The 18,905-nt window shown below is 33.8% G+C and overlaps 1 protein-coding gene and 1 long non-coding RNA gene across 2 annotated transcripts; both read right to left on the reverse strand.

Annotated features, from left to right (window-relative positions):
* Positions 1-763: 763 nt before the first annotated feature.
* LOC128042919 (uncharacterized) lies at positions 764-4,066 on the reverse strand. The gene is made up of 2 exons (XR_008198520.1): positions 2,518-4,066; positions 764-1,000 (listed from the first exon to the last, which is right to left on the reverse strand). It is a non-coding gene; the product is annotated as an uncharacterized LOC128042919 (long non-coding RNA).
* An 11,858-nt stretch (positions 4,067-15,924) lies between these two features.
* On the reverse strand, positions 15,925-16,524 carry LOC105793134 (uncharacterized). The gene is made up of 2 exons (XM_012622060.1): positions 16,331-16,524; positions 15,925-16,225 (listed from the first exon to the last, which is right to left on the reverse strand). The coding sequence occupies exons 1-2, from the start codon at positions 16,522-16,524 to the stop codon at positions 15,925-15,927; spliced, it is 495 nt and encodes a 164-aa protein (XP_012477514.1).
* Positions 16,525-18,905: the final 2,381 nt, after the last annotated feature.

Below are 18,905 nucleotides of genomic sequence, written 5' to 3' on the forward strand. Positions count from 1 at the left end.
TTTCTGGGTTGATTTGAAGTGGCATGTAATTAGGATGTCTTTATATATGTAAATAGGGTTGATATGTATATGTTTAACCATTTACTTGTGGGCTTAAATGAAGTTGAATTGGTGTTTTGTTATTACCATTTGGTATTTGGTTGGTAGTGTTAACAAATGATGTTATTTGCCTTGGGAACTAGAATTTGATGCCTTGGAAGTAATAACCATTTTGAGTTTGGCAATTTATGGAATTTGAGTGATGTAAAGGTATGTTTTGGTAGCTTCGTAAGTTCATAGTACATGTTTATAGTTATTGGTAAATGGTTTGAATGAATTTTCTTGATGATCAATTTGGTTTGATGGATTGTTGTTTAGGTTAGTATTGTGGTGTTAATGAGGGTGTAACACCCCATACCCAGCCTAAACGTTATGGTTGAATCTGGATAAGTTACATTGACTCGTTTGAAAAACAAATTAAAAATCCAACTTAAAAATCATGTGATCTGAAATTTTAATTTAGCTAAGCTCATACGAGTTTTAAGAAATTCTCAAGTTTGAAAACACCTATTTCACAACATATCTCTTAAACATTTACTTATCAAAACAGCGAAAATTTTTAGAGATTCCACTCGAACTTTAGTAATCACGTGATTTGGAAATATTAGTTTTTTGGCAGAAATCCTACATTGTTATTTAGAAAAATAACTCTTGTGCAGAACTTACTCATTTTACGGAAAAACATTTAGTTTGACCCTTAATTTTGCAGCGGATATTTTCAGACTTTTTAAGTTTTGAAAATCGATTTCCAATTTGTCAAATTTGTATGGTTTAGCAGTTTTACGTTTAAGAACACCCAAAAACAGACGAACATATCAAAAATCCAAAAACAAAACCAAATCCGAAAACTTAGTCCAGAAATCAGAAGTCCATAAATCTTATTTAAAATAATTCAAACCATCTTATGTGGAAAGCTAATCCAAGCTCCTGCATGCCGACTAGTCCTAAGTTTGAAGATCACCTGAAACGTATTAAACAAACAAGTGAGTTAAAAGTCGAGTGTGTGACTTAACCCAAAAACAAAATTTTTACTTATAACATGCACAAATGTAAATGTCATCACAGAATTTTACTTAAATTGTCTACATATACAAATATCATATCAGAATGTCATATTACTAGAAACATATATCATATCAGAATGTCATATTTCTAGAAACATATATCATATCAAAATGTCATAACAAATCAAAATAAATCCTACCCCTATCCACTACACACCAACTCCGTCTGACCAATCACACCAAATAGGACTACAGGGGTCCATTCATCCAATAACACAGGGTCATGGTGGTACGTCACTCATAATGGTGCAATTGAGCTGCCAGATAGATATTGCAGTTTAACCGCCAAAATTGCAATAATACTCCCAAAAAACACTTCCTCCATCATGTCAAAACCCACCCCAATGCAGATGCATAATCATTATAGCATACATACATATCACATGAACGGTATGTCTTGCATACCTAAACATATTTTTACATATCATAACATATCATATTACTTACGCAGAATTAATCTTACTTAACATGCTTATACTAACAGTTATTCCACATACAGATGCCAGACATGTTTTTACACGTAATTATACTTTTCAGAACACAGACCATACATAAGTTTTTCACATACCTTAACCATATCACATACTAACACATATTAACAGATGTCACATTTTGAGTCTTATTTAAGTCAAATGGACCCCCACGAAAGTTTTTATTACAAATTTTTGAGTCAAACGGGCCTAAGTGAAAATTTCCAAATAATAAACCCACACAGCCTGCCTACCTAAATTGCCCGTGTGCCCCACATGGCCTACCCAAATTGCCAGTGCAATTGCGTCCGTGTGGAGCACATGGCCTGCAACACAGCCATGTGACACAGAGCAGTTTCGAAAAAATTTTTCGAGTTCTAATCGACATTTCGGGTTAAAATCACATACCTAGTTGTTTTTCGATACCGAATCAACAGTCGCAATACCAGAACCTAAAACGACACCCAACTACAGATTATCTATAAAATAAAAATCAACCTCCATAATCGAACTAACACCTTAAGTCCTTATCTTGACATTCGAACACTTAACATTAACGCGGAGTGATTAACGCACTTAAGAAATCGAAGAAAAGTTCGTGCCGAGATTTTCACCTAAACATAACCGAAATCAGATAAACTGAAACCTCACCTAAAATAATGATTTCAAGAGAAACAAAGCTACATTGCATAAAATAACAAATTATCAACCCAAAAGATTGTATAAAACCCCTTCAACAAAAAAAACTCCTAAAACAAAATCATTGCCTCCCAGGATCAAAACTAGACAGAATGAACAACGACACCAATCCACGCCAAAACAGAATGGAAATGAAGGGAGCATCAAAGTGAACAACAATGGTACCTACCAGAAAGAAATCATTAACAACGAACAGGAAAAACAAAGGTATGCTGCTACCAATGAAGTACACAGCAGAAACTTACAGAAGCAAAACAGAGGAAAACCAAATATGGGGAGATTGGGAAAAATGGGACTGTTTGAGTGAGGGGAGTGGAATAGAGTGGGACGATTGAGATCCTCTGATGTGACCGCCACATTTGCAGTCGGCAACTAGGTCGGATTTTGCGCCTCGTCATTCCCTTTACGACCCATGTTTATCCATGGCTACAAACCTGTTTTTCTTTTTTAATAAAGTGATTGTTTTGGCATCTTCCTTGGTTTTCTGGCAATATTAGAGGTGAGTGTTAGTGTTGATGGCTCGTCTAACTACCGCGAGTTTAATCTTCCGAATGGGGTTCTTCCCATTGTAGCTGGCTTCCAATTTTCTTAGGACTTCGTATGTTATGGGGGCTTTGACCTGGTATGTTTGTTTTTGTCTGTGTTTAAGTTACTTATTTCCTAATTTTTCTCTCAAATTTTTATTAATCTGCTGAAATGGTAAACCCCTTGTAAAAGGATAAAATCTCCTTACATGATCATCATCCCTCACCATTCTGCCAACTTAGAAGGGTTAATGGGGACTTTTTTTTTTCTTTTTGGTGAAATGAAATCTCTGCTCGTAAACATCCTCAGTTTAAAAAGGTGAAAAAGTGCAGATCAAACATTTCAAAGGATTTTATTCAAATTTATTTATTTTATAAACAACAACCCTTGCATTTACAGTCTAATTACAAATCTAATAAAAAAGTTGCATCTGTAACAATTTGAAAGGCATTTGTTTGAACGGGTGTAATATCTCAGATTTAGAATTTAAGATGTATCCTAAAATCAAATTAAAAAATAGATACTCACTTTGAATAGATTTATTATTTTAATCACTAAAAGTTTTTGTTCCGCTCTAAAATTAGTATAAACTATCCATTAAATCCGTAAATGAAAACTGAAGTGACTAACGACAGTACACAAAAATCACAAATAACTCGAATCATTTGAATTTTAATGTGATTTGAAATTTGAAGTTTTTCAAAAGGTTCTAATAAAATCATTGCCAAGTTGATAAATAATAGCAAGGCGAACAAAAAAAATGTAAATCAGAGTAGTTTAAAAGAAGTTGATAAATTTAGGGGAAGAACAACTTCGAAGGAGAATAATAGTTGAAAATAAATAAGGAAAAGCCTCAGATTAGCATATTGGCACATTCATCAAAGCAAACAACAACCCATGTAGATGGATCTACACGGTGCGCTTTATTTGTTGTTGCAGCTCTTGCCCATTTCTTCTCCTCATCAGCTTTTTATTCCCCTCAAATCGTAATAAATAAATTAAACAAAAACAAATCCACTGATAATTTCCAAAATATTTTCATAAATTTGAAGAAAAAACATTAATAATAAAGTCAGGTGATATTTTCGAAACTCACTTAAAAGCAAGCTCGTCGCTAGAAAAATGAAGATCGGTTGCCATCAACGACTGGAGAAGATGAACTCAAAAGGGAAGATTATATGGAAGCTATGCGGGGATTAGGTTTAGGGGCGTAGGGCTTCTTGATTTTATCAGTTCGAAACTTTGCGGGCCTTTCGGTATAGCCCTTCAAAATTTTGGTTAATTATGTTTGGGCCTTTTCATGTTTTATTAGGGATGTATTTTTCAGGCCTATATACTGCTACCACTGCTATAAACAAAGGCATTGGGTGGGCTCTTAATGCCCAAGGGACCCCTCATTGCTTAAAATGGGTCCTTCTGTATGATTTTATGGTTAGGTCTCTCTCCCACAAATACTAAATTGATAGATCCAATCTCACTTTTTTTTTTTTTTTTTATATATATGATTGAAGAAAGAAGTTACTTGCTTTGTTGTTGATTGAGTCATATGCTCTTTTCACAGTTAGAATTTAATCCATATATCTGCATAAATATTGGGGGAGCAGAAACTGGAATAAGCTCACTAATATGCCCAATGTCTCTACTACAATATGATGAGAGACTATTCCTCCCGGAATAAAAACACCAAAACCTTCCACGTCCTTCGTTGGATTTATAGATTGTACCTTTCCAGTTAGTCCATAAGGGTTAGACACTCATATTTCAAGACCATACAATCATGTTACATAAAATGCATCAAAGCCAAAGCAAGCCGCTCTTGTGAGAAATAAATGAATTCTAAAAATTTTAGACAAATCCAAAGAAGGTTTTCCTATTCGCTCATCACAAAAATTTTTAGATACTAGTATACCCAATGCCAGATAGCTACCAAGAAACATCAGCTAGAAAACACAATATGTGCTTTGGCCACACCTTCATAATTCCAAATACCCATATTTGTTATAGTCCCTCTTGTAATACTCCAACCACCCCATGAATTGGTTATTAAGAAAAAAAAGGTATGGGAATTAATTCTCAAGAAATAAGAAATAAATGAGTGTGAGAGTCAAATAATTCAAAAGGTTCATGTTTGGTTTGAGAAGGGATCATGAAATTTTTGAAACAAAAAAAATGAATGGAAATATAATCTACTTTAATTAAGTGGTTTATTAGATAATCGAAAAGAGATGATCTTGAATACTATTCAAAATTCAGAAGAACTATGTCGAGGTTGGCTATTAAACGGCTGGAAAAGGCTTGGTTTGCTTACAAAAAGTAGAAATGGAGGCGGATTAGTTTGAGAGAATAGATACTCTGAGATAGAACGAGAAAAATTAAATTTGATTGATTCAACTTATAAGATTTTGGAATAATTAGAAAATTAAAAAATAAAACTATTTATTTGAACGACAAAAAGCGATTAATCAAGTTCGATAATGAATTTTTCAACAAACTTTACAAGGAGCTCTAGGAACTCTGAATAGTTCTTTAAATAATATTGACTTGTTTGGAGGTGATGAAAGAAATAACCCTCCCAACAACATTATCTCTAATATTCTAACTTTAAATTTTCTCTCTAGAGTGCAATGTTACTTACAACTACACCCGACAATTGTTGGTGTAATTCAAGAAATTAGTTCATCTATTTTTAATTTAATAACTAAATTCTAATTTATAATATTGCTAAAGATTAGATTATGTAGTATTCTATTTTTAAAAAATTACTCACCTTATCAATATTACACACCTTTTAAGGCTTTTTATTATGAAATTGGAGTTGTAAAGCTCTTAACCACTATTTTAAATAAACAGAACAAAAATGATTATGTTGTAATTTTAAATTAAATATATATTATTTTAATTTAAAAATGTGGCATAATTCAACATAATAAAATTCCTTATCAATTGAAATGTTAAAAAAAAACGAAAGGGTTAAAATTTGAAAAAGTAAAAGTAGGAAAATTAAGAGCAGAGAAATAGTAACGGAAGGACAAGTGAGGAAACTAAATAGACTGTCACCGACATCAATATCAGAGTGATGTTGGTAAGTGAGAAATAAAAGAAGCATCAAAATCAAAAGAACAGTGCGGACTCCCTGATGGGCTCAATCCTTGGAGAAGAGTGTGGTCCTGCTTTAACAAACCCATTTATGGCCAGCCATTGGGGTGGGGAGGAGAGAAGGCAACCAGCCACAAATATTTACCCATTTATTCAACTTTCGTATTAAAAAAGTTGATAAAAACTGCTCCTATCCTACAGTTGAAGTTGATAACTCAATTCCAAAGCTAACATTTGGTATAAAAGGGTCCACCAAACTGATGTCTGATGTCTGCACACTTTACCATTGTAGCAAATGAAATGATGCTACGCTTTAACAATATTTTGCACCCCACGTTAGTTGGGCTTTGATTTATGAGCATTTATCACCCAAATCTAGCTCCTTTATTTCTTCAAATCCAATGCCTTTCACCAACTTTCCCAATTTTGGTACCAACAATTTTAATGTCTCCCATGTAATTTTACGACCATCTGTGAAAAAGTGAAAATCAAATTAATATACCCATATTTATATATATATAAAAAAACTGTATGCCAGGACAAGCTTTTTTTTTTTGAAAATACCCATATTTATATATTATTTTTACTAATTTATTTATGTTTTTCTGAATATATTTAATTAATAGTATACGTATAGACAAAAAAAAGATATAGTTATGGATGTATATATATACTGCGTCGCTATGAAAGATTTAAACAGCTTAAAATTTAGTGAGAGAAGAAAAGAGCGTACATATCATTAAAAGAAAGAAGAAAAGAGTGTACATATGTGCATGTGAAAAGTAGATATTTTATTTGGGATATTACTACTTTTTAGTGAGTTTTGTTTGAAAGTTAAAATTAATTATTTATCTTTTTAAAATTTTATAATTACGATATAGATAATTTATTGTAAAATATATTAAAATGTAGAAAATATTTTAAGATTTGATTAAAATAACAAAATTGAGACATAAGAAATACTCAGGAAATATGCTATGTTTCAATATGCTTCAATATTATATAGATGAAAATGTTTAGATTTTAAGATTTCAATATGCTTCAAGGCCGTTTATATAAATGAACAATTTCTAGAATTTTATTATGTTTCTAGCATTCTAAATCCTTTAAGGATTTTAATATAAACTTTACTATATAGTGATTCATAAAAGGTTGTAACAACAACTATTACACACAAGTTAAATCTTTTATGATTTGACAGTTTAATAATATATCTAAAGGTTATTGTGTCCACCACAAAAGAACATTATATCTTTTCATAATCGATACTAGGACTTAGCAAAAACTTCATATTTTATTCCTTTTTTGCAAAACTACTTCATTTGTACCATTACTGGCTTTATCCCTTTAGATATTTGGACTACTGGTCCAAAAACTCCACTAATTTAATTGTACTTGAGTTGTGTCTTTCTATTTTAACAAATTTATTCCATATCTATATTTCTCAATAGATTTATTCAAGATCCTACTTTTATTTCATTATTTCAACAATAATATTGCATGCAAAACCATCATCGACCACTTTTATTATCTGTTTGACATTTCTCGAATTGACATAACTTATCGAGATCTCTTATTTTCACTATTTTATTCTTCAATTTCAGGTACCTAAATCCCTTTTAGAGTTTTACTTATTAGTTATGTCTTGGGTCTCTTCTGGAGCACCCGCCTTCACTATATGACTATCTAGATTTATTATTTTCTTTTATGAGAATTTTCATATTTGGAACTTGTAATGAGTTATCCTTGTTGAACTTATGAATTACTTTCCTCCTAACTCATTACAAGTATTATTTCTCTCCCTCTAATGTCGGGAAAACTATCGAATCAAAATAGTAACCACAAATCATGTCATAATTGAATCTCCAGTACATTTAAAACATATACTAATACAAGTAAACTCGTAATTAATATATATTCCCAACTTTCTTTAAGGATTCACTCATCTTTGTACGTTGTGGTGGAGCAATTGGAACATATACGCACATACAAAAATTTAAAGATGAGAGATATTTAACTCTTGACTAAAAACCAATTGTAATGTGGAGTATTTATAACTTATTGGCTTGACCTATACAACATGTAAATCTACATAATCTCATGTTGAAATAGGACGTTTAGTTCTCATAAGTAATGATTTAGATATTAATCAGATGCGTTCAATCAATCATTTCTCTAAACTATTATGTGTATAAATAACAAGCTTTTACAAAAGGTTTTCAAACTCAATCAATAAAAGACTAAGCTATAAACTCATTAGTATTAGCAAGATGAATTGTCTTAATTGCATGATCTAAAATTAATTATTTAAATAAGCAATCTTGCAAATGATAGGTTGCAAGTTGATAACACATATGTGTTTATTTAGTAGATGCATCTACCAAAATCATATAATATCAAAATCATCCACATGGTGGATGAGTGGACCCATATTCATTTCGAAAATGCAAGACATGAAATATCAAATTTAGCTAGTGAGTTTCTAATAATAATTTTTCATTGAGAACAACCAACAAATGAGAATTCTTTAAATTAAAGAATCTTTTGGTTCTTTAATGAATGTCTATATGAATTCTCAAATAATTTTCGCATTATATATGATCTAGGATGGTCTAACTGGTCATGCCAAGTAGTAAAGGCATTTGTATCAAGAACTTTTAGTTTACTTTAACATGCATTTTAGTTGTACTAATAATGTCAATATAAATTGTGACAAATTGATAATTTTACTGTCATTCCTTTTACTTTGTATCCACATATTAGTACTATTGTAACATTTACTACTAGAAATTTCTAAATCAATGTGAAGTTTATAATGCCACTAAGTCAACAAAATAAATATAATTTTCAAACAATTATATACAATATTCGCTTTAGGGAATATGTCAAAATCTTCAAATATCAAAAAAAAAAAAAACTTGCAACTTCATGTGCATCCAACCATAACGAGGAATTACCATATTCTATTGCTCATAAGTAGATCTTTCACAGTCAAATATTTTGCTTTCAACCCCTTAATGGGGATGATGACAAAAGAAGATCACAATGATAGTCACAGTCAATTCAATTTAATAACAAGAGTAATCAATAACTTAATCTTCCCCATTTTTTTTATCATTTCAAAATAGATATTTATAGCAATAGTGATTCATATGAAATATAAACTTTTCTCCATTCATAATCTCAATATGATATCCATTATAATGAATATCTTTTAAAACCGATGCATTAACCATCATAAATTTTGTTTTTTAGATATTGATATTTTAGTTTTTTGGAGCTTTCAACTAATTTTATATTATCAAATATTGGAATAATATTTGTTTGTTTCAGCACCAAATAAAATAAATATTTTCTATTTGTAATGATGGAATTCATTACTACATTCTCATATCTTTCCTCAAAGAATATTAATAAAAAACAAAATATTTGGGCATACGCCGCATATGTGGCCAATAATATTTCATATCACATTGATAACATAAGTTATCTTTACCCTTTGAAGAGTTATCTTGAGAACTCTCATTGTTCTCTTATTTATTACCATGTTCCCACTTTTAGTGGTCCATGATTATATATATATATTTATTTTCTTTATGTTTGCATTCACTTCGGGGAATGCAACAAATCTGGTAAGATAGACTTCTAAACGCCTCCATTGATTTTTTATTTCATAATCACTATTGTAAACATACGTGGATTTCAAATCAGAATCTATCTATTCATGTTGTCATGATTAGTCTCCAATTATAATAAACATGATATAATAAATAAATCATAGTAAAATATACCTGAAGATCTTTAGTATCATCATCATCACCCACGTAAGGATTTATAAATTTCTTTGCATAATGATTACTCATAGTGTGCAAGCCCCAACTGAAGACTTAAATAGTAGTAGCTCTAGAAGGTAATCGACAACAGCTTGAGCAGCAAATTTGGAGTGATCGACTATTGCATCGGTTGCTACTTGAAAGGGGTAAGGTTTGGTGAAAGGGAAAAGATTTTTGTGACTTATGGAGAAAAACAATTAAAAGAAAATCATGCTGATAACATGTTATAAAATAAATAGACAGAGAGTAAAGAACAAAGAAAATGTAAAGAAAAAGAGAGCATATTTTATTGAACAATCAAGATATTTACAATGCTTCTCCAAAGTCCATATTTTTAGACATAAGAAGTATAAATGAAATAGAACTATACTTCTAATGACTATTAGAATTTAAAGTATATCAAAACTTATCTAGATCTTGATGGACATCCACTTAATAAAATATTCATAACATTCATAATAATATTTGTTACCTTTTAAATAGAATAAATTTTCAATTCCAAACTTAATCGGTGTCTAATTGACTTGTGACTCAGACTCAATCAACCATTTTAAATTTGTGAACATAAAGATATAATAAAATTTAAAAGTTTGATTTATTTTTAAGATTTATGTATTGATAAATCTTACTATGTAAATTTCAAATTTAGAAATTTTATATATTTTAATCTTTTGAAAAATTTGGATCCTTATATTTTCTTATACAATTATAACCCATCACAATAAGACCAAGCTAAATGCTCACCTCATCAGTAGAGCTCGCCAACATCAATAACCTCACTAAAGACAAATACTGCTTAACATGTGTAAAACACGCCAACTAATCATCATGTAGAGTAAGTCTCCAGAAGCAATATGTGTCCTAAACACATGCAATAAGACCCATATTATTCATCTCCCAAGTCTTGATGAATGGACACCTCCTATTTATTAAGGAGAAGACAGACTCTTAGAATAAATACATTTGAAGGTAAATGAAACCCTAGTTGGAATAAATAAATAGGTAAAAATTTCCACCTTTCATGACCAAGTTCCTTAAAATTTCTCAAATACCTAGGTTATTGGAAGATGATCTTGAATCTGGGATTCTCCAATTCCAACCCTTGTGGCTAATGTGCCTCATAAAATTAGATCAATATGACACCAACAAGTATATGCCTCAATAGGAATATCAACATCTTTGTGCTTCGCTTTTTTGTCTATTATGTTAGATTTTACTCTTTCCCTTATAATGCTCTTCCCAAATCTTCCCCTCCTGCCAACCCTTCCCTAATATTTTTACCCTCACTCTTGTGTCTTCTAGCCATCTTACCCACAATCTAAAAAATACCAACATAGCTCAAATTTTAAACCAAAAGAACACAAAAAGTACAACTAAAATACATACCCTAAATTTAAAAATACCTTACAATTCAAAATAAGCTTGCGCTGAATTAAAATAACTCAAAAAATATTCGAAAGAAATGCTTGAATAAGTGTCTCCAAGCAAAGTGAAATTTTCACCAAAACTTTCCTATTTATAATTTTTTGAAATATTTCCTACAAGGCACCATCCCATCTACTATTTCTTATAATCTCTCTTGTAGTGACACACATCCATTGCGATAAATAAAAGGCTAGGGTTAAATAAAAGACCAATATACTCCATTTCTATATCGTGACTCTTTAAAGACCCCAAAATTGATCACACGTGTGTTCCAATCAACCTTTCATATATCACACAAATTAACCTTGCCACAAGACCAACCCATCAATCATTCAATTCCAATTGTGATGCAGAAGTCCGAGATTGAATTTAAGAAGCCCAAACAATCAACTCAAAGTAAATTGAATGAAAAACAAACATTTTTGGGAAAAAAACCACGCCAATCAAAGATTACAAGACCTTCAATAACCTAAAAATTTCAATGACAAATATTAAGATTAAGCATAAAATTTTTAAAATTAAAGAAGTAAAAAAAATAAGAAAAGATGGAATAATGAAATGATGAAACTAAAGGTAGAAGATGGATTGAAAGAATTAAACCGATACATGTAAGCAAATATGATAAGTGCCAATGTAACACCCTTAAACCGTATTCGTCACCGAAATAGGGTTACAGAACATTATTGTAAAAACGTAACTTAGAACATTCTTTTCTAAACATTTCATTAATCATAGTATAATTCATTCATACACATGCATATCGTCCTTTATTCAAGCCCTTAGAAACACTTTAGAAATAATTCGGGACTAAATCAGAAACATTTAGAACTTTATGGAAAAAGGTAGAAAATTTCAGACTGCAAGGGTCACACGGTCATATACCCAGGCCGTGTGACTCACACGGCTGAGATACACGCCTGTGTCTCAGGCCGTGTCACAATCAAAATGGGGACACACAGCCATGTCCCAACCCGTGTCCATGCTCGTGTAACTCACTAACTTGGGTCATACGGCCAAGCCACACGCCCGTGTGCCAGGCCATGTAACACTCAAAATGCAACTTGTAAAACCTACAGGGGAGACACGATTGTGTCATATGGCCGTGTGTCACACAATGCTGAGACACACACTCGTTTCTTTGGCCGTGTGGACAAGAAATTGGCCAAAATCAAGCCATTTCCTTCACCCACTTCAAACATTTACCTACAAGCCATTTGCACCCTTCACCAATGCACTAAAACATACCCAAATCATGCATAAAATGACCAAATATCTATACCAAATGTCCATACAACCAATATACCAAAAGGCACCTCAATCACAACTCATCAAATCTATCTAAACATGTGCATATTTAACCATTCACACTTAACCTATTTCTATACCAAACTTACCATATTTGACCACATTTATACCATTACAAATAGCTCATATCTACCTCAAAGAATAACTCAACTTGGCCACATTATAATCTTACCAACACATATCAAATTGGCCTATTAAATCATACATCAAAACTTAGCCATATTAACACCTACCATCAGGGCATCAAAAGTACCATAAGTACACCAACCATAATAACATATACAAGCCAAACTATCAACCAACATTCAAACACAAGTCCACCTATACATGCCATTATAACCTTAGCCAAAATATCAAAACTACCAATATAACCGCTGGATAATGTGATAGATCTCCGACGAGCTTCCAAATCGATCGAGCTTCAGATAATCTGTAAAATAAGGGAAAGACAACTATGTAAGCAATGAATGCTTAGTACTTAATACATAACATTCCATTTCAATAATGATCTTTATAAGGTAATTATAAACCTATACCAATACTACAAGATTTATCAAACCATAATCACCAACTAACAAATGAGTATGTCCATAAACTCCACATATATTTAACATTCCTAGCATAATAGGATTTTATAAGACATATTACACAGTCGTTAACCTTTTTCATAAGACTTTGAAACCTTCCATTTACATACTTTAGCTTAAATAACATTATCAACTCATAAATTAGTGTATTTATCCACGACCTATACAAATTCTATAACACCCCAAACCCGGCCTAGACGTTATGGCCGAATCTAGCGATGTCACATGAAAAGGGATTTGAAAAAATGATTGTCGAGTTTAAAAACCATTACAGTAAGTTAACTTTTATTTAATTCAAAAAAAAACTAGTTGATTTGCTTTAAAACTTGTCTCTTAGAGGAAGCTTTTGTAACTAATTAATTTAGGGAAATTCGTTTCTATTTACGAAAAACCTTAGTTTTTAGAAAAAAAAAGAGTGTTTTGTGGAGTTGCAGTTTTAAAAAAAAATCCTTAAAAAACAATATAAAGTCTCAAATTTAAAGCCAACCAGTCCATAGTCCAGAAGATACATCAAAAACCCCAAATAAGTAATAAATTCTAGGCAGTAACAGAAAATAGTCTAAAATTTATGTGTGGCCACCGTCGAGTCCTCCGCTGCACCGACCCGTCAAGTCTAGGGATTACCTATACAGATTAAACAGAGAAAGGGCGAGTTTTCGCAAACTCAGTGTGTAATCCCCATAGAAAACATGCATACAGATAATCAACATAATTCAGTTAGATACAGTCTGGGGCCCGTGCCTATCACAAAATCAGTTTGGGCCTTAGCCCATTCAGATACAGTCTCAGAAATACATTAGGGCATTTGCCCATATCAAATACAAAATGCAGATATAGTAAATCAGAATCATACCCACCAGCCTCTACACACCATCTTCGTCCAACCCTATACACCATGTGAGGATTAAATCAACCCACCCATCCTTGCACACCATGATGTACCGAAATGCGACACATAACCGGAAGGTTGCAGCTGAGCTGCTAGATAACAGGCTTAATAGCCTTTCAGACACTTCCTCCAAATATCATCGACCCATCCCGATGTAATGCAACATACAAAATATGCATGCCATTATGAAATTAATAGTACATACATTCAGATATCATAAGTCATGTTCGGTATAGAAATCAGACAGACAAATCACACATATAGGGGTCTAAGTAAAGCTTACCAACCCTACAATAGGTCCAACTTGGGTGACCTGTGCAACTTTATAGAACTTTTCAAAAAAATGGGCTCACACGCCCATATGGCCCACTCGGCCCAAATTGGCTTTGGCCACGTGATCCATTTTTAATGTAATCCGTGCTAGCTAATTATTCATATATGTTTTCACTATTTACTTATATGTTCCTTCAAAGTTGTCTACTTGAGTTACTATTACTAAATTATTTATATCTTAAGCTACAGAATTCCAAATTAAGATCCGCTTGATGTCTTTGAAACTAGACTCAATACCTTTCTACCATAAAATTTTTAGAATTTTTGGTTCAGCCAATAAGTACAGTAAAATCTTCAAACTTACCCCTATTCTGTTGTCTGACAGCTTCGTCCATTCTTTACTAAAAGTTAATCATCTCTTAGTACAAAATTTGAATGATGTTTCAATTTGTTTCTATTGAAAATAGACTCATTAATAATTTTAACATATAAATTTTAACAACTAATTATTTTTCTCCAATTTTTGTTGATTTTCCAAAGTCAAAACAGGGGAACCCGAATTCAATCTGACCTTGTCTCACAAATCTTATTATATCTCACTATTTACAATTCTATTACTTACACCGTTTCTTCTATAGGAAACTAGACTTAATAAGATTTAATTCTATATTTTTTCATCCTCTAATTCGATTTATACTATTTATGGTGATTTTTCAAATTTAGCCTACTGCTGCTGTTCAAACAACAAGCAATTTCAGCTTTTCACCGAATCCCATTTTCTGCGTTTTAGGTACACACCTGGTTTTGTTTGATGCTAAAACAGTCCCCGAGCACTCCAAAGCCTATACTCAAGACACTCAACATCAATTTAACGGATTTAGAAGCGAATTGACAACCAAGAATGAACAAAAACCCAACTTACCACCAACGATAACCCTCCGTTTAACTATTGTTAAGACAAGAACACTAAATTCACCAGTTCGAGTCTCCCCCTACGCCCAAATCGCAGAGAATAACATTACCACTTCAATCGTTAAGAGATTCATGATAGAAACGAAGAGAAACATTACCAAAATTAAGCGAGCACTAACCGCGTGCGAAACAAAGGAAAATAAATAGATTAGGGAAAAATCAAGAAGAAGAAAAAGAAGAGAAAGATAGAAAAACTCAGATAATTTTGGGAAGAGGAGAGGGAGAAGAATGGATGGTTGAATTTTTTTTGAAAAAGAGAGTCATAATTCAGTTATGGGAAAATAAAATAAAATCCCGATAACCCCCAACATCCCTTAATCTTCTCCCCTAATTCCCACTACACATACACTGCTCAGAATCCCCCCATTACATAACTCTATCCTGAAATCTGAGCAAAAAAAGACCCTTGCCTGTATTGGGATTCAAACACAAGACCTCCACCATAATAACACACCATTTAACCACCAGACCAGCTTACCCATTCTGATGTAATTTACCTAACAATCAAATAAAAGCCTATTAAACAAGAGTAAGGCCTAATTCATTCAAAATACCAAAATTTGCCCAAGCGAAGGCTTGAACTTGAGACCTCCCAAACACTCCCAGAACACATAACCACTAAAGCTAACAGATATTTGTGTCATATTTTCACAATAAAAAAATTAGAAATTTTGGAGCGTTACAACTCTACCCCCTAAAAGAAAATTTCGTCCTCAAAATTTTACCTGATAAGAACAGATGAGGATATTACTGACGCATCGCATCTTCAGGCTCCCACGTGACCTCCTCAGGGTTATGATTACGCCACAGAACCTTCACTAAGGGAATAGAATTTTTTTGAATGACCTTTAAATAATGCTCCAGAATCTGAACCGACTCCTCCTCGAGGGTCAAGTCTAGCCTAACCTCAATCTCCTCAACAGAAACAACATGTGTGGGAGCAGAGTGGTAGCGCCTCAACATCGAGACGTGAAAAACATCATGAATGCTATCCAACTCTAGTGGTAACTCCAACTGATAACCGACAGGTCCCACACGTTTCAGAATGCTGTAAGGTCCAATAAATCGAGGGCTCAGCTTGCCATTGTGACCGAACCTTAGAACCTTTTTCTATGGCTAGACCCTAAGAAAAACTAAGTCCTTCACAGAATACTCGATCTCACGTCTCTTCAAATCTGCATATGATTTCTGCCTATCAGAAGCAACTTTCAAATGATCCCAAATTAATCTAACATTATTCTCTGTCTCAGAGACCAATTCAGAACCAAGAACACGTCGCTCGCCCAACTCAGTCCAACATAAAGGAGTGTGACACTTACGACCGTACAGTGCCTCGTAAGGTGCCATCTAAATGCTAGACTGAAAGCTATTATTGTTGCCAAACTCTGCTAATGGCAAGTACTCCTCACAACTGCCTTGAAAATCAATAACACAGCTCCTCAACATGTCCTCCAGTATCTGAATAGCCCTCTCCGACTGACTATCTATCTGAGGATGGAAAGCAGTACTAAAGTCTAATCTTGAACCCAGAGCCTCATGAAGCTTCTTCCAAATCTGAGACGTGAAACGAGGAACCCAATCGAAAATGATCGAGACAGGTACCCCATGCAGTCTCACTATTTTTAATATGTAGAGCTTAGCTAATTTTTGAAGAGAAAAGTCTGTCCTTACTGGGATGAAGTGAGCAGACTTGGTCAATCGATTTGTGATGACCCAGACAGAATCCTTCTTAGTGGGTGTTAGAGGCAACCCACTAACGAAGTCCATTGTTACTCGCTCCCATTTTCATAACGGTATCTTAACTAGCTGCAGCAAACCCGAAGGTAACTAATGCTCAGCCTTAACCTGCTGACAAGTCAAACAACAAGCAACGAAGGTGGTAACCTCATGCTTCAACCCTGGCCACCAGTACAATTCCTGAAGATCTCGGTACATCTTGTTCCCACCGAGATGCATAGTATAGGGACTAACATGCGCCTATCTCAGAATCGACTGCCTTAAATCTTTATCATTCGGTACACAAATCTGACTGCAGAAACAAAGTACCCCATCACCGTTTATCCCAAAATCAGTAGTGCCACTATTCTCAACCTGACAAAAATGCAACTTGAGAGACTTATCCCCCAACTGTTTACCTCGAATCTGTTCAATCCATGTCGGTTTGACCTGAAGTTCTGCCAACAGACTTCCATCATTGAATAGGTTAAGTCGAGTGAACATCACTCTCAGATCGGTCATAGCCTTACGGCTCAACGCATCGGCCACCACATTGGCCTTGCCGAGATGATACTCAATGGTACAATCATAATTCTTAAGCAGCTCAACCCATCTACACTACCTAAGATTTAACTCCTTCTGAGTGGGGAGATACTTAAGGCTTTTATGATCAATTTAGATAATACACTTCTCACCATACATATAATGCATCTAGATTTTCAATGCAAAGACTATGGTGGCCAACTCCTAATCGTGCGTCGGATAGTTCGCCTCGTGTGTGTTAAGCTGACGAGACGCATATGCAACCACCTTACCATCCTGCATCAACAAACATCCCAAACCGACATGTGATGCATCACTATAAACCGTGAAATCCTTTCCAAGCTCAGGCTGTACCAAAACAGAAGCCTCAGTCAGTACAGTCTTAAGCTTCTCAAAGCTCTCTTGCTGCACATTAGTCCAGTAAAATGGTACACCTTTATGTAACAGCTTAGTCAAGAGTGCTGCGATCAGTGAAAATCCTTCTACAAACCGTCAGTAATAACCTGCCAGCCCCAAAAAGCTACAAATCTCAAACACATTCTTATATTGCTTTCAGTCCAATACAGCCTCAATTTTTTGAGGATCGACTCGAATCCCCTTAGTAGACACCACATGACCTAGAAATGTTACTTCACGTAACCAGAACTCGCAGTTGCTGAACTTAGCATAGAGTTGCTTTTCCCTTAAAGTCTGAAGAACAATCCTAAGGTGCTCGTCATGCTCATCCTCAGTCCTCGAATAAACCAATATGTCATCAATGAACACCACTACAAACCGATCCAAGTAGGGCTAAAACACTCGATTCATTAGATCCATGAAAATTATCGGTGCATTAATCAGTCCAAATGGCATCACTAGGAACTCTTAGTGACCATAACGAGTCCTAAATGTCGTCTTATGCACATTAGCCTCGTTGACCTTCAACTGACGATACCCAGACCACAAGTCAATTTTGAAGAACATAGACGCCCCTCAGAACTGGCCAAACAAATCATCAATCCTCGGAAGTGGATACTTGTTCTTTATAGTCAACTTATCTAGTTGTCGGTAATTGATACACATCCTCATAGATCCATCTTTTTTCATAACAAACAGTACCAGTGCTCCCCACGGGGACACACTATGGCGGATGAACCCACAATCCAATAACTCTTGAATTTGAGCCTTTAGCTATATAAGCTCCTTCGATACCACTCAATAAGGGGCGATAGACACCGGAGCTATACCAGGAAGGAGCTCTATCCCAAACTCCACTTCACGATTCAAAGGTAAACCCGGTAGCTCCTCAGGAAAGACATCTAAAATATTCTTTACCGTTATGATATCCTTAACTGTAGAGTCCTTAAAATCTGAAACACTTACATAGGCCAAGAATGCCTTACATCCCTTACGAACCAACTTCTCTGCCACTAGTGTAGAGATCACATTAGATAAGTAGTTCTGACATTCTCCAATCATGCCTACCTCCA

The sequence above is a fragment of the Gossypium raimondii genome, chromosome 8 (genome assembly GCF_025698545.1).
Source record: "Gossypium raimondii isolate GPD5lz chromosome 8, ASM2569854v1, whole genome shotgun sequence".
In the NCBI taxonomy this organism is placed as follows: domain Eukaryota; kingdom Viridiplantae; phylum Streptophyta; class Magnoliopsida; order Malvales; family Malvaceae; genus Gossypium; species Gossypium raimondii.

Excerpts from the sequence above, each read along its gene's own strand:
- LOC105793134 (XM_012622060.1), bottom strand. The coding sequence starts at position 16,524 with ATGGCACCTTACGAGGCACTGTACGGTCGTAAGTGTCACACTCCTTTA. Across the intron at positions 16,226-16,330 it reads TTGAAGAGACGTGAGATCGA|CATTCTGAAACGTGTGGGAC; the intron begins GTATTCTGTGAA and ends TGGACCTTACAG.